Source organism: Canis lupus, chromosome 18, assembly GCF_011100685.1.
Source record: "Canis lupus familiaris isolate Mischka breed German Shepherd chromosome 18, alternate assembly UU_Cfam_GSD_1.0, whole genome shotgun sequence".
Classification (NCBI taxonomy): Eukaryota; Metazoa; Chordata; class Mammalia; order Carnivora; family Canidae; genus Canis; species Canis lupus.
In genome coordinates this window covers 11,905,959-11,926,623 of record NC_049239.1, presented here as the reverse complement: position 1 = coordinate 11,926,623, position 20,665 = coordinate 11,905,959, and the positions used below count along the sequence as shown (strand labels likewise).

The 20,665-nt window shown below is 39.3% G+C and overlaps 1 long non-coding RNA gene and 1 gene segment (V, D, J or C); one reads left to right on the top strand and one right to left on the bottom strand.

Annotated features, from left to right (window-relative positions):
* The first annotated feature begins 153 nt into the window (after nucleotides 1–153).
* LOC119864169 lies at nucleotides 154–16,294 on the top strand. Its single transcript, XR_005373142.1, has 3 exons — nucleotides 154–282; nucleotides 13,915–14,015; nucleotides 15,851–16,294. It is a non-coding gene; the product is annotated as an uncharacterized LOC119864169 (long non-coding RNA).
* On the bottom strand, nucleotides 12,707–14,264 carry LOC119864167. The segment is given in 2 exon segments: nucleotides 12,707–13,831; nucleotides 13,941–14,264. Coding segments are annotated over 2 exon segments (468 nt in total).
* Nucleotides 16,295–20,665: the final 4,371 nt, after the last annotated feature.

Below are 20,665 nucleotides of genomic sequence, written 5' to 3'. Positions count from 1 at the left end.
ATTTCATGGCCTAACTCTACTTGTGTATTTTATTTTAAGTTTTCTCAAATAGATTTTGGAAATATGCAGAATAAATAAGTGAAAAATAGTTTGTGCAATAAATAAGTGAAAAATAGTTTGTGCATCAGAGCTTGTTTCTTTTTCTGCCCCAGAGCTTCATAGTTTGGTGAGGTCTATCTCAAAGATGACATAAAAAGTGGCAGAAGATGCTTCCAAATCTCACTCTGTGATATAGACACAAAACATGTGTAGTTCCAACACACTGAAATGCCAGACCATAAGGTAAGGCTTTCTTTCCCAACATTATACCTCATGAAACAGAAGTTGCCTTCTGTTTTAGCTTCTCATATTCTAATGCTCTACTATACAAACAATACTACTTGACAAGATATCAACTGAAATAAACTCAATGCTAGTTTTAGAGGTAGAGCTAGTAAAAGACAATAAAGAAGTTTAATATGGATTTGATAAATATTACCTGGAATGAAAGTCTCTGCATGTTCTGCTTACATTGCAAAATATAGAATACCAAAGTAAATAAAAAATATGTTTTTAAAAAACTTTGTAAGTGGGTAATTTTGTCTTCAGATAGACTATCCAGTGACATCATAAGGGGATCCCAAAGCAGACACTCAGACCTTAAGATAAGGCAGAAATTTCTCTAAAGTCTGAGATGCATGTGAAGAGATAGAGCAAAATTTTCTAATGAAACTGAGGGCAAAAAAAAGCAGTATTTCTCAACTGATGTTCGTATTGATATAATTTTTAACTTTTAGATATAATTCAATTAAGAGATTAAATATACAAGTGAATACTTGACTTTTTTCTGGATCGTTATACGTTTATATACTCAAGTTGCAAAACCTCCTTCCTTTTTCCTTTATGTCTGGAATATTTCCACTTAAAAAGGAGAGATAACCTTATATTCAGGCTAATAATATTTGAGACAGTGCCTGCTACATTCTCATCATTTTTAGAAGCAGGTGACAATGAGTCTTAGAAACTGAAGTATTCCAAAATTAATTTGTTCTAAAATGATCCTCAGACTAGATGGTAATTAGTAATATATTTTTCTGTACTCTTGATATCATAAAGATCTCCAGTGAGTGGTCATTTGAATTCTGAAGAATGGACATTCTTTATCACAGATCATTTCCCAATTTTAACGATAGCTATTTCCGTATTTAATTTCATATACTCTTATCATAATTCATTTGATATTGTTGTTACATTGATAAAGTGAGTGGATGGAAATCCAAATTGTTAACAGTAACAAGTGTCACTATAAAATTTTAATTTTTTTCTTTTCCAATTTCTTCAATAATGAGTAATGTATTATTTTTATAATTTTAAGAAAGCAATGAGAAGTGAATCAAAATGCATTTGTTAAAGGATGATTATATGGAAAATGATAGATCTAGGTTCACAATCCATATTTTTTTCTGCACTACACTCTCCTAGAAGACATTTTTGTAGGACCTCATGAATTATATGTGTCACCATTATTAAACTTGATTGCTAGACTTTACATTGCTTATGTAGTGAGTTGGAAAAAAGAACACCAGAAACTTAGTTTTCAGTTTATGAATTCATTTGTGTCCATGATCACAACCACTAAGGAAAACTAAATACATCATTTCTTTCATGTTTTCAATGTTTTATCACCTTTGTTAAAATTATTTGAAAACTTTTATATGAGGGGCACCTGGGTGGCTCAGTTGGTTAAGCATCTGACTTCTGCTCAGGTCATGATCTCAGTATCCTAGGGTCACCCCACATGGAGCTCTGTGCTAAGCAAGGAATCTGCTTCTTTTCCTTCTCCATCTGCCCCTCCCCCGCTCATCCTCTCTCTCTCTCTCTCTCTCTCTCTCTCTCTCTCTTTCTCAAATAAATCAATAAAATCTTAAAAATATAAAATATTTTTATTATTTGACAAGACCTTGTGCTCTAGAAATATTCCTGTGAGATGTTCTCCCTCATTCAGGCAAAATTTCATCTTTAAGGCTAATGAAGAATGAACAAATTTACCAAACTGAATTCAGGGGGAAAAAAAAACCCCTACCTTATGATATTCTTGAATATATTGCATAAACAGTTTTTTGTTCATTCTTTTCCATTGGTTATTTTTTTTTGGGGGGGACCATTGGTTATTTTTGAAATCAAATAAATAAGATATACAAACTTCTTTACAAAACTTTCAACACAGAAATCCCAAATGAATTAACATCTACACTTTTTAAGGAACTTCAGTTGCTTTAGCTAATTAGCTAAAGGACTAGGATGTAGTCACTAACCTCTCCAAGTATCCTGCTGCTACTTCTGGCCAAACTGGGATTGAATCCTAGAATTCTGAGCCACCACCAGCACCTCGCCCGCAACCCCTGTATAATCTGCCTCCCCTCCCTAGTTATAGGGCAGAATGTAAAGAAATTTACCTGTAACCATGAGCTTTGTGCCAGGACCAAACACTTTGATTCTGCTCCAGTCAAACAACCCACTGTTTGAAAAGCTTTTACAAAAAACCCCTGTGATGCCTCTTTTAAAATTGTGCCTATATTTTTTTCAGTATTTATATAAATATATTAAAAATGGACCCTGCTAACATTAAACAAAGATGAAACTTAAGCATAATCCCATTAGACATGAACATCGTCAAGAATGGATATGAACTCGAGCCTCTGGTGGCTCAATCATTTAAGAGCCTAACTCTTGATTTCAGCTCAGGTCTTGATCTCAGGGTCCTGAAACCAAGCTGTGGTTTAAGCTCAGCACTGGATCTGCTTTAGATTTTTTCTCTCTCCCTCTCTTCTGCCCCTCTCCCCTGTTCTCACTCTCTCTAAAATAAATAATAAATAATGCTTTTTTTTTTTTTTTTTTTTTTTTAAAGAGTGGATGTGAACTGACTCCTCTCTGCCTAGTCTGGTTCTTCTCTCTTTCTCATCTCACTCACAAGTGTTAGAGATGATGATTTTACCTTTTCTCTCCATTTTCCTGAACTGTCTAAACTCTTGCTTTGGAGAGTTTTCTTCTGATGTCACTTTTTTATTAGAGTGTAATTTATAGTTATTATTTCTTTAAAATTTTCAAAGAGGAACAAAAATAGAAATAATATATTTGAGTATATACTATATCAGTGTTCAATATTTTTACAGATATTATTTTATTTCTATACATTAAGGGGTGGATATCTTGTTTGATTGTAAAGTAAGCTCTTTCCAAATCTAATTCCAAGTGATAGTAGACCTGACGAGTTGTTATAGAGTCTGAAATTTTAATGATGATCTCTTAATGTATTTATTCCTAAAAGAATGCTCCTTTGGACTTGAAAATATCTAGCAGTTTTGATTTACAATCTGAGCTGATTTACAATCTGAGCTGCTCCACCAGAGGACTCCATTTGGTTTGGTCTTTCTGCAACTGCCCCAGCATGAGTGGGAAGGCTGCTCTGAGTTATGTAATTGAATCATGCATATGGTACAACTACTCCAATTCCATCAGCTTCAATATTTCCAGCAAAATTCTTCTTTCTTCCAGAAAGAAGATTGAATACAAAGGTGTCAAAAAGACTTGTCATTTTATAAAAAATACCATAAGAATCACATTGTGAGAATTTATTTTGTTTTAAACATTTTATTTATTCATGAGAGACACAGAGAGAGAAGCAGGCTCCCCACAGGGAGCCTCATGTGGGACTGGATCCCAGGATCCCGGGATCATGACCTGAGCCAAAGGCAGACGCTCAACCACTGAGCCACCCAGGGATGCACATTGTGAGAATTTAGTAAATGCATATTCTACATGACCTATTTGATCTTGTGTAGAGAAGAGAGTCAATTTTAGTGGCATGATTAGAAGCAGAAGCATTCTTTTCCACATGAGTAGTAATACAAATTATGAGCTATTACTAATAAAGAATTCAGCTAAACTATCTATTTAAAAATTCAGGCTACAGAACAGTAAATATCAGAATATAAAAACATGGTCTATTGTTTTTAGTATCACTTAATAGTCTAGACCATGCCTTTTGGAATGGATAAATCTCTGTTGGATCCCACTCTCTGCCATAGTAACTAGCCATGTGACTTTAGGCAAATAACTGACCTTCTCCAAACCTCAGTTTCACTGTCTGTGAAATGCAATAAGAGACTTTTCTGTATAGGGCTGTTGAGAAATAAGATAACGCACTGGAACTAGTTAACATGGTATCTGGTCCTCAATAAATCTTAGCTAATATTATTATTCTCTTTACTGAGATGGTTTCAGTCCATTTTATCAAATTCTTCTACCAAATCCAAATATGTGGATTTTATAAGTAATTTTTTATATAAATTAAGAAAACAAAAGAACTCATGAATCCAAGACATTCTGTGTCCATGGAAGTTACAAGTGGAAAAATAGGTGGTCCAATGACCACAATCCAGAACAGTTGTCCTCTAGACTAGAGGCTTTTTGAGTGTTGGGACTGTGTCTTGATCACCCTTTTACCTTTAGCTTCCAGCACCAAAACTGTCCTTAATAAATGTTTGCTGGGGGGGGAGGGGCAAGACGGCGGAAGAGTAGGGTCCCCAAATCACCTGTCTCCACCAAATTACCTACAAAACCTTCAAATTATCCTGAAAATCTATGAATTCGGCCTGAGAATTAAAGAGAGAACAGCTGGAATGCTACAGTGAGAAGAGTTCGCGCTGCTATCAAGGTAGGAAGACGGGAAAAAAGAAATAAAGAAACAAAGGCCTCCAAGGGGGAGGGGCCCCGCGAGGAGCCGGGCTGAGGCCGGGGCGAGTGTCCCCAGGACAGGAGAGCCCCGTCCCCGAGAAGCAGGAGCTGCACCGACCTTCCCGGGGGAAAGGGGCTCGCGGGGAGTTGGAGCAGGACCCAGGAGGGCGGGGATGCCCTCGGGCTCCCCGGGACAGTAACAGACACCTGCGCCCCGGGAGAGTGCGCTGAGCTCCCTAAGTGCTGCAGCGCGCACGGCGGGACCCGGCGGGACCCGGAGCAGCTCGGGGAGGGGCTCGGGGGCGGCTCCGCGGAGGGGCTGCGGGGCGGGAGCAGCTCGGGGGGGTTCAGGGGCGGCTCCGTGGAGGGGGCTGCGGGGCGGAAGCGCGAATCCACCAGCGCAGGCCCCGGAGCACAGGGCGCCGGGACACAGCCCAGGATCCCGCCTCCCCCGGGACAGGCAGAGGCCGGGAGGGCCCAGGACAGCGAGGACGCTCCTGCCCCAGCTGAGCACATCAGCGGCCCCGCCCCGGAGCCTCCAGGCCCTGCAGACGGAGAGCTCCGGAGTTCCTGCGGGGGCTGAATCCAGGTTTCCAGAGCTGGCCCCGCCACTAGGGCTGTTGCTCCTGGGGCCTCACAGGGTAAACAACCCCACTGAGCTCTGCACCAGGCAGGGGGCAGAGCAGCTCCCCCAAGTGCTAACACCTGAAAATCAGCACAGCAGGCTCCTCCCCCAGAAGACCAGCTAGACGGACTGACAACTTCCAGGGGAAGCCAAGGGACTTAAAGTACACAGAATCAGAAGATACTCCCCGTGGTTCTTTTTTTTTTTTTTTGTTGTTTTTTGATTTGTTTCCTTCCCCTACCCCCTTTTTTTCTCCTTTCTTTTTCTTTCTCTTTTTCTTCTTTTTTTTTTTTCGTTTTTTTTCTTCCTTTTTTTTCTCTTTCTCTTTTCTTTCCTTCTTTCTCTCCTCTCTTTTTCTCCTTTTCCCAATACAACTTGCTTTTGGCCACTCTGCACTGAGCAAAATGACTAGAAGGAAAACCTCACCTCAAAAGAAAGAATCAGAAACAGTCCTCTCTCCCACAGAGTTACAAAATCTGGATTACAATTCAATGTCAGAAAGCCAATTCACAAGCACTATTATACAGCTACTGGTGGCTCTAGAAAAAAGCATAAAGGACTCAAGAGACTTCATGACTGCAGAATTTAGAGCTAATCAGGCAGAAATTAAAAATCAATTGAATGAGATGCAATCCAAACTAGAAGTCCTAACGACGAGGGTTAACGAGGTGGAAGAACGAGTGAGTAACATAGAAGACAAGTTGATAGCAAAGAGGGAAACTGAGGAAAAAAGAGACAAACAATTAAAAGACCATGAAGATAGATTAAGGGAAATAAACGACAGCCTGAGGAAGAAAAACCTACGTTTAATTGGTGTTCCCGAGGGTGCCGAAAGGGACAGAGGGCCAGAATATGTATTTGAACAAATTCTAGCTGAAAACTTTCCTAATCTGGGAAGGGAAACAGGCATTCAGATCCAGGAAATAGAGAGATCACCCCCTAAAATCAATAAAAACCGTTCAACACCTTGACATTTAATAGTGAAGCTTGCAAATTCCAAAGATAAAGAGAAGATCCTTAAAGCAGCAAGAGACAAGAAATCCCTGACTTTTATGGGGAGGAGTATTAGGGTAACAGCAGACCTCTCCACAGAGACCTGGCAGGCCAGAAAGGGCTGGCAGGATATATTCAGGGTCCTAAATGAGAAGAACATGCAACCAAGAATCCTTTATCCAGCAAGGCTCTCATTCAAAATGGAAGGAGAGATAAAGAGCTTCCGAGACAGGCAGCAACTAAAAGAATATGTGACCTCCAAACCAGCTCTGCAAGAAATTTTAAGGGGGACTCTTAAAATTCCCCTTTAAGAAGAAGTTCAGTGGAACATTCCACAAAAACAAGGACTAAATAGATATCATGATGACACTAAACTCATATCTCTCAATAGTAACTCTGAATGTGAACGGGCTTAATGACCCCATCAAAAGGCACAGGGTTTCAGACTGGATAAAAAAGCAGGACCCATCTATTTGCTGTCTACAAGAGACTCATTTTAGACAGAAGGACACCTACAGCCTGAAAATAAAAGGTTGGAGAACCATTTACCATTCGAATGGTCCTCAAAAGAAAGCAGGGGTAGCCATCCTTATATCAGATAAACTAAAATTTACCCCAAAGACTGTAGTGAGAGATGAAGAGGGACACTATATCATACTTAAAGGATCTATTCAACAAGAGGACTTAACAATCCTCAATATATATGCCCCGAATGTGGGAGCTGCCAAATATATAAATCAATTATTAACCAAAGTAAAGAAATACTTAGATAATAATACACTTATACTTGGTGACTTCAATCTAGCTCTTTCTATTGCTTTCTAGCTCTTTCTATTGCTCAGAAAAGGCATCAAAGGAAAAGCTCTTGTATTCTCACAAACACCAGACCTGCTCCATTGGTAATTTGGGATTGTATTTCTAAAGAAGGAAACTCTTCAGTAACCAAAAATGCAAACATGTCAACAGAAATATATTTGAGAAATGTGAACAATGTTCTTCATCTTAATGACTTTTTATAACTTAACAACATGATTCTTTACCACATGATGCAAAATGAGAAAATAATTTGTGTGGTGACATATTATTCCTGGAATGAAGGAATAGATTTGTAGAAATCTATCTTCCATGAAATAATAGATTCCTATTTAACCAAAAATTTGAAAAAAAAATCCAGTTCTTTGATATGTTGAAAGAAAAAGCTTCTTGGAAGCTCTCTCTTGGATCTTGAATATTGTTTACCTTTGCTATTAGGTTAGAACCTTTAACATAGTTATTTTGAATTCCTTAATAGTTCCAACATCTTTGTCATGTCTCTATCTGGTTCTGGTGATTACTTTGTGTCCTCAGACTGCACTTCTTTTTGACCTACTGTATGCTTCTGAAATTTTTGGTTGGAACCTGGACATGTTGTCTTGTATAGTAGATATTGAGGTTAATATATTTTGTGCTTGAAATGAGCACACTTTTCCTGCTAGGCCTTGAGCATGGGAGTTTGTGTTAACTAGTTAGAAGTTAGACTGGATTTGAAGCTTGTAGTTGCTAAGTTATCAGGGTTGAAATTTATTGTTTTCAGAGTTCAGACACTTAAATATTTCCTAGTTGTAACTTTTCTTTCTCTCTTTACTTGTCTTTGAGTCTTCGCTTTGTACTCTTCCTCAGAGAAAGTCTTTTTTTTTTTTTTTTGAGAAAGGCTGTCTTTTGAAGCTCTATGAGGTCTATTCTACTTTTAGTTTTACTCAAGGTTTTATAGCATGGGAGTGAAAGGTCAGGAGATGCTCTCTGATATTTTTATTAAGTCTCAATTTTAACCAGGTACAGCGAAACTAGGTCTTAAGGATGTGGCCTTCACAGATATTCCTGCCTTTTTTTCCAGAGGTAGAAAATTTTAAAATTTAAATCCTGTCTCCCTCCCTCAACCACAATAAGTAAGCACCTACTTCAGATTGTGGTTTGATGCTCATCCTTCTGCAGATGAATGTGTTATTTTTGAACATTTCTGGGGAACATTTTTTGTGGTCCTCTCCTTTGTCTTCCCTCAACTATAATGAGATTCCACCAGCACGTTCCCCTCCAGATAAGGTCACTTGTTTCCTACAGTGGTGATGGGGTAGGTGAGGTCTGGGTGGGTCTCAGCAGTAGTTGTTCCCCCTTTTATAACACCAACAGGGAAGCCTTTTCTGGATTTTTCCTGATCTTTTCTGCAAGAATTTTATGGAGATCCTGGAGAAGAAGCTTAAAAGGTGACAGGAAATACCTTACATATGGTCCCTCAGGTTTCACACTTTTCCAGCTCTTAATATTCCATTGGAAATTTACACTTTAATCTTGTGACCAGGTGTATGTGTTCCATAACATCTGTCCAAGGTTAGCAAATGCTCACTTACCGTTTCTCCCTGCAAGTGCCTGTGTGTCTACAATTATTGTTTAGGTAAAGTACCCTGAATCTCAGCTATTCAATTGATTCAAACAAAGTATTACATTTCAGGTTGTCCTGCTATTTGGGGTGTTGTTTAAGATGGGAGCCATGTTCTCTACACTTCTGAGCACATTGGGGTCCTTTTTCCTAGTTTTTGTTTGTTTGTTTGTGTAAATTGTTATTTACCTTAAAGTTCTGCTATCAAAAGAAGAGAAGTAAATTTGAGTTCTGCCCAAATTCCCAGTATAGCTCTTTGTAATTTTTAAACTGAGTTTCATTTGTTATTATTGAGTCTTGAGACTTCTCTCTGTATTGTGGAGCTCAGTATTTTCTCTGATATGTATTTGAACAATATTTTAGTTTAATCTGGCTTTTCTCTCCCTTTTCTATTTTCCTTCCATTTGCAGTCATGAGATAAACAGAAATTGTAAGTTTAAGGAAGTGCAAATCATCAAACATTTCCTTTAGGATTCTTACTTTTTGTGTCCTATGTAAGAAATCTTTGGCTAACCCAAGGTCACAAAGATTTTCTCCTGTATTTTCATCTATAAGTGTTATTGTTTTTGTTTTTACATTTAGTCCTGGAAACTGTTTTTAGTTAGTTTGTGTATGTGATGTTTGGTATGGATTGAGGTTTATTGTTTTTTTACATAGATGAACAATTGTCTCATACCCAGTTGTAGAAAAGTCTATTCTTTGTTCTTTGGATTTCCCTGGCAACTTCATTAGGAATTAGTTGACCACTTACGTGTTGCCCTATTTCTGGATTCTCTTCCTCTCATCTATGTGTCCATACTTTCACCAATATCCCACTGTCTTGACTATTGTAGCTTCCTAGTAAGTGTTTAACTTCTTTTCAAACCTGTTTTGGCAATGCTATGTTTTCCTCTTCCTATATAAATTTTGGAACCAGTTTGTTGATTTCTAAAAGTTCTTCTGGGATTTGGGTTGAGATTACATGGAATGCATTTATCACTATTGAGTCAATCTATGAACATGGTATATCTCTAGATTTATTTAGTTGTTCTTTGGCTTATGTCATTAAAGTTTCATTGATTTCGGGATACAAATCCTTCCCATTTTTGGTTAAATTTCACCTCTATGTATTATAGAGTTTTTTTTAATTGTTAGTGTTGTTTTTGTAAGTGATACTATTTATTAAATTTCATTTTCCAATTGTGAATAGCCAGCATACAAATTACAAGTGGCTTTACATATCACATTCTATTTACAGTGTATATTCCTCCATTAGGTGCATGTGCCATCATTTATTCAATCAAACTTGCTGTGTTATATCCAACATTTTGCAGTTACCCAGTGAATATCTTTGTGCCTATATATGCTCATAGTGTTGAAGCTGTGCCTTCAGAGTAATTTCAAAAAGTGTTTTTGCTAGGTTGAAAGGTAAATGCATATGAACTTTTGTTACCAAATTACCCCATGAAAGGGTTGTATTTTGCATCCCTACTAGCAATATGTTGTAAGACGCCAATTTTCTCCCACAGCCTCACCAACAGAATGTTTCACTTTTATTCATTCTCATGAATAGGAAATGGTATCTCTCTATAGTTTTAATAGACATCTATCTAATTAAAAGTGAAGTTGAGCATGTATTCATATATGTAAAAACTATTTTTATATTTCTCTTCACAAATTAGCTTTTTATGTTTTTTGCTATTTATCTATAGAAGGTTTTTAATGATTTTAATGATTTACTTCCATTTTTAAAATGTGTTCTTCTTTTTACCACAGTTGAACATTATGTGCTTTACACATTGCAAATATTTCCTCAAATATTATCATTTGTCTTTTGATTTAACTTATGCTGCTTTCTGCAAAGCAAGGTTTATTTTCACTTTCATGTAGTAAAATTTATCAATGTACTTTCTTATTGTATTTTGAATTTTAGTGATAATTATGAACTAATTCCTTTACTCATTCTGCATGGAAGGTGCAGCCAACATTTTTCTGTACAGGGCCAGATAACTAATATTTTACTTAGGTTGTTTGGCCCTAAGGTCTCTCTTGTGATTCATTACTTCCAGCATTCTAGCCCAAAAGCAGTCATTGACAGTTAGGAAATGCATAGGCATGGCTGTGTTCCAGGAATGTCGACAGCAGGTGTTCTACTGGAAATGTCTGAAAGGAAAAGTACTCTATTTTCACTTATTCTATTATTTAAATAAAAAATATGTTGTTATAATATGTTCAAATATGCCATAATAACTCATATATTCAAAGTATGCATAAAGAGAGTGAGCATTAGGCATGTTCCAAGCACTTGTAAGAAATTTATATGTATTCTATGAGTTCATCCTCTCACCAGTTCCTCCTGGTAAATATATTTATATTTTCCATTTTCCAGTGAGGAAATGGATTCAAAGACATGTTAAGCAATTCATTCAGAGGAAGACAGTTAATATGGGGGGGGGGAGTGGATATGTAACAAAGGGTCAGTGAAAAACTCTGAGGAATAGGGAAATGTGAAATAAAAATAAGTGTCGCTCCACAGTATATTATTCTAGGGAAGCGATTGACAAATATCTTCTGTAGAGGGCGAAAAGATAAAAATTTTAGGCTTTGTGGGTCTCTGTTGCAAATATTCAGCTCCGCTATTGTAGCATAAGAGCAATTATAGATAATTTGTAAGCATATGGTCAAGGCCAAGTTTCAATAAAACCTTATTTACAAAACCAGGGGTTGCTGGGGATGGACATAATTAGCAGACCCCTGTTCCAAGGTAACTACTATTGCCAATGTGGTTAATTATAGTTTTTTAGTTTTGCTTTTTTCTGGAGATATAAGTAGTAATATTATTACATGGGAAAACATAAATACGTGACCATTTTACATGTCATCTATACACTTTTATTTTATTATTTGTTATGCAGTTATATTTTAAACTATTTTATAAAACATTTATTATTAAATGTAAAAATCCAAAAATACTGATGGCAAGAGTGCTAAAAATACTGACTCTATCTTTAGCCCTCCATCTTGATCAAGTCTTCTCTTGGGGCTACATGTTCTGGGCCCTTGGAGGTTAATATGCATCCCTTAGAATTGCCTATCAAAGTCTAGATTAGGGCAGATTTGGTTTGTCCTTCAATAATTTATAAATTTTACTTATAATTCTTCAAAAAAGACATGTTTCCTAACAGTTACAGAGGATCCTGTCACTCAAAGCCTCCTAGATAAGGTATCCCTTTCCCTATTGCTCATCAGTATTATGTTTCATGGTTAAATGTATATTGAATAGTCAGGGTGGCTCCATCTCCTGAGGTTAGTCCTCATGTGTCCACAGTAATCTGATTTTGCACAGTTATTTTAAGAATTAAATGAAATAATCTGTATAAAGTATTTAGCACAGAGACTGGGAGAAGCTTAATCCTTCTTTTCATTCACTTCTCTTTAAAGGGCTCTTATTCTCTGAAACTATATTCCATTCTGGGTCTTCTTAGGGGTGTTAGGGAGTGTTAGGGGCCAGGTGAGGCCAGGTTGACACTCATCCCTCAAGGTCTTCCCACTGGGGACCCAAATCAAGTAGGCGTCATAATGGACAAAGTGTGGGACACAAGATCCTGAGTTTGCCCCCGGGAAGGGGTTGACACTGCTGTGGGAGGAATTCATTCTGCTTTCCATGGCATCTCTGCACTTGATAAGGTCTCCTCATTCTTAAAATGATACAGAATGAAGGTGTTGTCATGATCTCAAGAACCAGGGTTAAATTGCCAGCATGGCAATTAAATGGTCAGATAAACATGTTACCAAAAGTACCAAATTTTTGAAGTAAAGGATTTATCTCATCCTTTGAAAGTGGATTCTAAATCTGTGGGAGAGAAGTTTTTACACTGTGTGTTTCCCTATTTCTTGAAAATTCACAACCATCCAGATGTTAATCACAGAATTCAATTATACATAATTATTTCTTGTTTTATTGATTTGTGATGGACATTGCCTTTCTTTTCTTTAGACATGTAGGGAGTGTGTATTATCTTTCTTTTAGCCATCTAATCCTTATTCAGGATCTTTATTTTTCTTTGTACAGCCTTGGAAAATAAAGTCTTAGAGGTATATATCTACCATTCTGGAGGCACTTCATTTGCTCAGGGGTCTGTTCCAATGGAGCAGTGGTTGTTTTGTCCCAGTATTGATCCTTGAATGTGGAGTCAGGTGCTCTTTCTACCTCTAGGACACAGGATTTATTCCTCGGTCTCTCCTATCCCTGAAATAGCTGATTGTTTACCTCAGGATTTAATGGTCACTAGATTCCTTCAGGATGGCCAGAGACACTAACAAAAGGCACCAATTTTTACATTTGACAGATCTTTGCATCTCTGAGGAATAGTATGCCTATGAGTAAAATCAGAAATAACCCAATAACAGGGAAATATTTATGTAAAATGTATACCCTTTCTGAACCATTCAAGTACTAAAAATATCTTCCTCTAAATTGAGTTAACAAACAAATGGAGTTTTCTCTGAACCATCCACCCTATATTTTCAGAGTTCCCAGACAAGTGAATTTCAAGGAAAACAGTATCAAAATTCTTATACATATGCCATCATTGCTGATATTATGTGGGATTCACTGTCTGAGCAGAGCTGATGATGTCTTCCTGCAAAGCTCAGGAAATACTGCCAAGGGAGAGAGGCTCAGGCTGGGTACACAGCTGTGGTTGCCCATGTTGAGAAGGATGTGAGTGGGTCAGACCTGAAGATGGTTCTTATGCAGCTTCTCTTGTCAACTCTGATGCTGTGGATCCTACTCCAGCAGGAACAGTAGTACATGGCCTCATCTTCTTCTTGTAAGAAATTTATTTTCAAAGTTGAAGTGGAAGTAAGAGCATTTTTACTTGCCTCAAGTTTGTTTTTCCTCCCATCTAAAGATGGGACTTTGCTAGCGCTTGTTTGGACCCATGTTAGATGTTCTATGTCCTGCTCTGGTTTCTGTCGGTACCAGTGTATCACTTTAGTGTTAAAGTTTTGAGCATGCAACTTGCATAATATGTTAATGCTCTTATATTTTGTTCCAGAAATTGATATTTGAGGTTGTTCCAACCTCACCTGCCCAAGACCAACTGCAAACAAAGAAGAGAAATTTCCATGAATAAATGATATGGGAAAAGATAACAATAAATAATTTCTCGAGTCTTTTCTGCAGACTGATGTGACTTAGAGACAACTCACAGGTCCAGAGGGAAGAGAAGATGACCGCTTCCAGCAGTGGCATCCTGTTGGCCTGGCTGGATCCCCAGACACAAGGTAAGAAGTGAGATCCCTTTAGCAGGACTTGTCAGATCAGTGGCAGGAGGGTGGGCTGGTTCAGGTTTCTCAGAAGAAGTGGTGGCTTAGTAAGCTCTCTGAAGTTCTTCATGATTTGTCACCGATATGAGCAATTTGGAGCTTCCTGTGCCCCATGAGTGCTGGGCAGATGAGGTAAGAGGGCTCCCATCAGGAAATCTGGAAAGAAATTCCTGGTATGAATGTGTCCTTCTGGCTTAGATAGGATGGTTCTCACACTCACTCAGCCATTCCCCCTGATATCCAAACTGCAAAAACTTGGCTCAGAAACATGAGGACCAGCCTGCTGGGTTTGGCCTTTATGTCTATGAATTGCTGTTGATCTAGGACTGGGATGTGACAGACAGGATTCAGAGTCCTTTTAAAAAAAAAAAAAGATTTTATTTATTTATTCATGAGAGACAGAGAGAGAGAGAGAGGAAGAGACACAGGCCGAGGGAGAAGCAGACTACACGCAGGGAGCCTGACGTGGAACTCCATCCCGGGTCTCCAGGATCAGGCCCTGGGCTGAAGGTGGTGCTAAATCGCTGAGCCACCTGGGCTGCCCAAGATGAATCTATCAATATAAGTGTGGAAGGCAGATTTTGTTGTCATGAAAGTGACAAGCATTTCTTTAGTTTCAATTATTTAATAAGAGTTTGAGATTTTTTTGAGCTCCCAAACAATTGCTTACGTAGTAAAGAACACTGAGAACACAGAATTCATTCATCAAAATACTGATTCATAATTCATTTATCTAGACATGGATCTCTTTTATATTATTTGTTTTATTTAACTTATGTATGGCTGACTAACTGAATAAGTCATCAAACACCAGAGAATCCATTATTTAATCTAAGAACAAAAGCATTTTAAATAATCCACAAGTTCCTTTCTTAGCTCATCAAACAGAAAAGCACAGACTTTAAATGATAATCTCTAAACAGTTATCGAGTTTCCTGTTTGTTATCAAAGCAATAGGGCACATCCTGTTCTGTTAGGGATATGACCTTGGTGGCTTTGTGGAAAGTGAAAAGAAACAAACTAGATTTAATCTCCCCCCTACGCCCTAAATTATTTTACTAATTTGGGGACAAACATAACCCACTTTTGTGACCATCTTCTTGATTTCTTCCTTTTGCTCCTCTACAAGAATCATCTACCTTTCTTTACCTTGCTCTGGACCTTAAGAGGCAGACCCTCATGGGCTGCATCTATGGTGTTCCTTATTTTCTGGGAGCTGCTTTGAAGCAGTCATTGGGAGCATCAGCAGGAGATTGGGAAGTGGAAGCAGATTCAGCTAAGGGGTCCCTCCCTGACAGTGGCTTTGGGTTGGCAGCATCAAACTGCATCCAACATATTGTGGCACCTACTCCAGAGCTGGAGGTTTATACTCAGAACTAAGAGGGGCCGGCCAGTGGGAGAGGTCATTCTCTTTCATACCAACTAACCCACTGAATGAATTTGTTTCTTTTCTCCCAGAGCTCTGTTTCCACAGGCTTGGAAATCTAATGCCCAAGAAGGAATGCTTATGTCAGGTGACATGGTGATGGTTTTAAACTTCAGCTTTGAATGGCCAAGATCTGCTGGCAATCAGAGCAAAGATGTCCATTAGTGGAATGCATGGGGGTTAGCCAAAGGGGCAGAGAGCAGTGTGGAGAAACCAGGAGTGTCCATCCTGGGTGGGAAGCAAGGTTTCGGAGAACCCAGCCTTTATGCCCCTCAGCATCCATGCTTGTCATTTGACTGGGAGAGAAATGTGTGCCCACAAAGAAAGGGACACACAGAGTACTAACTGAAATTTTATCTTTTGCCAGTCTCCAGGTGAAGATCACATGAAAATGATTTTCTAGCAACATTTCCCCAAATTAGGAGGTCACATATTCAGGCAATAAAGGTGCCAAACATCTTTGCTGAAGGAAACTGCCTGTGTGCAACACTGTGTGCAGTTCTGCTAGATGTGATCTCATTCCTGCATATGCATGGGGATGCAAGAGACATCTTGCAAGACATCAAGCAAGAAATTACAGTACTTTGTTAATAAGAAGATGGCATTTTGGTGCCACTCTCTTTAGGACTTTGTATCTATCCTACACAGAGGAAAAGACAGTCTGGTCAAGAAGCTACTCTGAGCTCTCCAAGAATAAACCTTGTCTCTAACTTGGCAGAGAGCAATGGGAATTGAGAGAAAATAAAATTTTGTTTTCTAAATGAAGCCAAGGTTTGAGAAGAGGGGAGAAAAGTGGTCAAGATAGAGCCAGTTACAGGAATTTAAAATAACAAATTTCACATGTGGTGTCTAAGTGCTGAGTAATATGCAGAGATTTTCAATATTAAGAATCATGTGAATTCTTTTAAAATAAATTTTAAAATAGGATTCAAATATAATACAAAATTTCTATGAGATAATTTAGGGAATATGGAAATGACATAAAATAAGCTATTCTGATCCCAGTGTACCTAGGTGACCTCTTCAAAGTTGTGCTCTTCCTCTGTCAGGCTGTGTCCCTGGGCAGGTTCTCGTGACTGAACACCCAACACAAAACAGTCAACATGGATTCCCAGATGTCCCAGGCAATTTTTAGAATTATGATTTTTACAAGGTGAGTCTGAGGTAATAGCCATGAATTTTTCCAAAATACTAGCATGTGCAGGCAGTTGATAATAGACCTATGAAAATACTGATATTTAAAATATTCTGAAACTTAAAAAAAAATAATAAAAAAATAAAATAAAATATTCTGAAACTTAATCAGCCTTAATTTGGTAACATAATATTGGTCATGTTGTTCAGAGTCACTGTGTCTTTAACCACATCAGAAATGAAGTAAAATGAGTTATGCCCAAATTATCAAAATATTTTTTTAATTTTTATTTATTTATGATAGTCACACACACACACACAGAGAGAGAGAGAGAGAGAGAGAGAGAGAGAGACATAGGCAGAGGGAGAAGCAGGCTCCATGCACCGGGAGCCCGACGTGGGATTCGATCCCGGGTCTCCAGGATCGCGCCCTGGGCCAAAGGCAGGCGCTAAACCACTGCGCCACCCAGGGATCCCTATCAGAATATTTTGAGCTTCCATTATGCAAAATCCCCCACCATGAAGTAATGTAAGCCCTCAGTAAGATCAAAATATCAATCTCATTTCAACAGACACTAAGGGAGTCAACAACTGAACGTGGTGCTTTACATTCAAATAAGATGATTCCAGTGTTTTTATGAATCAGCAACTTAAATAACATTTGATTAGCACATGTTTACTTAGGACAGGTGGGCTGGGTGGCCTCTGGATGGTTTGCCTTTGGTGTGTGTGGCCAAAGTGTCCTTGGTGAAGCTCACCTTAGCCAAAATAGCCAAAAGGAGAAGGGCATGTGGAGGAAATGTCTCGAAAGTTGAACTTACACGGCCCCCCATAGGGTCGATTGCTCCATGCCCAAGATCACTGTCCTTCCAGTTATGTGTAACTGAAAGGTACTATTGAATCATCTTGATAAATTATAATTTAATTGACATGAGCTGACTTCTCCTGAGAGTGTCTTCATATTTAGCTAGTTTCTCCCTAACTAAAGTGTAATAGTCAGGACTCAGAGTCACTGCTCTATGGAGTCAGGCCCTGAGAGGATGCCACAAGAGGAGAGGGTTTGCTTGTATTAGGTAATGGGGAAGACGGAATGGAGGAACATCCCCCAAACAGACCAACAAAGATTTCTGCGCCTCCACCTCTACCCCTTCCTCACATGCTGGAAGTCATAGCCTTGATCCAGGCCTTCAAAAGAGTATGTGTCTGTGGGTGTTAGCTGGACTCTTATAAAAGAAGGCATTTCTTAATCATAAATCTCCCGGATCAAAAACAGAAGCTCATGGAGACAGATGAGGAGTGAGTGTCCCCGAGGGTTCAATTTTGTCTCAGTTATTTAGAATTTCTTTTCATTAATTATATTTACCAATGTTATTGAGCCATATGTAGACTTTGAAAATTCATTGAAAATGGGTTTAATTCAGCTAGACCTCCTCAAAGAGCTTTTACTTCTTCCCCACATTCAGCAGGAGTTTTCCTGTTTGGAGCTGGAGAACAGAAACACCAGTTTTCTTTCTTCTTTCTTTTTCTTTCTTCTTTCTTATTAATCACCTAACTTTATAGAAGGTAATGAACACAGTGCTATGTTATTTGTACAATTTTGTTTTAACACTGAAATCTGTCACACGATCGTAGAAGTTGAATCATCTTATTTTACAGACGAGAGAAAAGAAGTCCAGGGAATCTAATCCCCAAATCCCTTATGGAGTAGCATTCAAGCAGAATTCAAGCAGAAGTGGAAGGTGAGGGCCCTGGTTCTCATCCAGAGTTGATGCATCAAACTGCCTGAGGATCATGTCCCCCCACAGTGAACCCCAGTCATGCCAGTGCAGGAGGGTGCTGAGAAGTTAGCCTTACTGCTTCCTGTGCTTCTGCTCCGAGTCTCCACTGTAAAGTAACTAGTAGTGGGCGGGGCAACAGGACCATAGCCTCTGCTCAAGTTTGATCACTGCATGGCTGCCTTTGAGGACCACTAAGGGGCAGTGGTGGCCAGAGCCTCAGGATAAGCCCTTATGCCCTGCACCTGGGAGGGAGTCCAGACTTACCTGGAAACAGGAATGTGTTTGGAACAGCATGACCCTGTGTCCTACCAGGTGGACAGAAGCCTGGTGTGACCTCAAGGCTGCACCTGTTGAAAGGAGACTGCAGAGGGCAGGTTAGGGTCTGAGCCTCTGCTTCCCTGAGGCACCCGCAGGTACTAGTGAGAGAGAGGTGGGAGGAGGGAGGGGCAGAGGACAGGGTTAGGTCTGACCACAAGGGAGGGTGAGAGACCATCAGTACTCAGGGCACTGAGAAATACTAAGGAATGGTGGTACAAGCAGAGCTCCAGTGACAACAGTCCTTCATTGGATATAGATTATACCTGAGCACTGCGCTAATTACTTCTGCTCATTGTTGGATTAAATCCTGAAAATCACCCTGTGAGATGAATGCTACTCCCTCCCCCCCTTTAAAATGGGGAAGGCTTGGCTGGCATTTTAAGTAACTCTTCCAATGTGGCATGCCTAAGAGGAAGTAGGTGTGGATGTTAGCTAGTTCTTACTGGACACAAATCTCAAGCGTCAAATGGTCTCGTGGTACTAATGGAGCAGTGAGTATGCTTGGGAGGCAGGGATAAGCAGAGAACAGGGATCCTTGCTGAAAAGGGAGCAGCTATATTAGAGCCTTTCTCCCAGAGGGCTCATCAGAAGACTTAAATGCCCTAACATAACATGAGAGTTGTGTAGTCTCGGGCAAGCTGTTTCTCCTCCTTTTCCTTATTTGTCAAAAGAGACCTCATTTAGTTACAGGCAGTGTAAGTAGGGAATATGAGCAAAGCATGTAGCCTGTCCCAGATGCATAGAAAATACTTAAGAAATTTATTTATTTATTTATTTATTTATTTATTTATTTTAATTTATTTTTTATTGGTGTTCAATTTACTAACATACAGAATAACACCCAGTGCCCGTCACCCATTCACTCCCACCCCCCGCCCTCCTCCCCTTCTACCACCCCTAGTTCGTTTCCCAGAGTTAGCAGTCTTTACGTTCTGTCTCCCTTTCTGATATTTCCCACACATTTCTTCTCCCTTCCCTTATATTCCCTTTCACTATTATTTATATTCCCCAAATGAATGAGAACATATAATGTTTGTCCTTCTCTGACTGACTTACTTCACTCAGCATAATACCCTCCAGTTCCATCCACATTGAAGCAAATGGTGGGTATTTGTCATTTCTAATAGCTGAGTAATATTCCATTGTATACATAAACCACATTTTCTTTATCCATTCATCTTTCGTTGGACACCGAGGCTCCTTCCACAGTTTGGCTATCGTGGCCATTGCTGCTATAAACATCGGGGTGCAGGTGTCCCGGCGTTTCATTGCATTTGTATCTTTGGGGTAAATCCCCAACAGTGCAATTGCTGGGTCGTAGGGCAGGCATATTTTTAACTGTTTGAGGAGCCTCCACACAGTTTTCCAGAGTGGCTGCACCTGTTCACATTCCCACCAACAGTGTAAGAGGGTTCCCTTTTCTCCGCATCCTCTCCAACATTTGTTGTTTCCTGCCTTGTTAATTTTCCCCATTCTCACTGGTGTGAGGTGGTATCTCATTGTAGTTTTGAAAATACTTAAGAAATGTTATGCTTTCACCTTAAAACTGGACTGATTGCAGTAGATGATTTCTGGGGTCTTCATAGTGTAGGATTATAAGAACTATTATAGTCTTGGAAAATAGGTGCATGTGTGTGTATGTGTGTCTGTAGCCTGCATTGAGCCAGGGGGGCTGTGCAGACCAGGGAGCAGGACCAGGTGCTGCAGTTCCAGTGTCAGATGCTCAGAAATGATAAAGGCGGGGCCTCAGGAAGGGTCAGCTGAGGAATGCATCTGAAATGAAGCTTTGAGAAATAAAAGTAGTATTGACTGCCAAGGAAATGTGAAAGTATACCTGGGCCTTTTGGGTGTAGTTACGGAAATTATGCTAATGACAGCCTGTCAGCCTGGAAGAAGAAAGCAGTGGAGACGGTCAGGAAGGGTTGGCCGGGGCAGGAAGTTTGGGTCCTTCA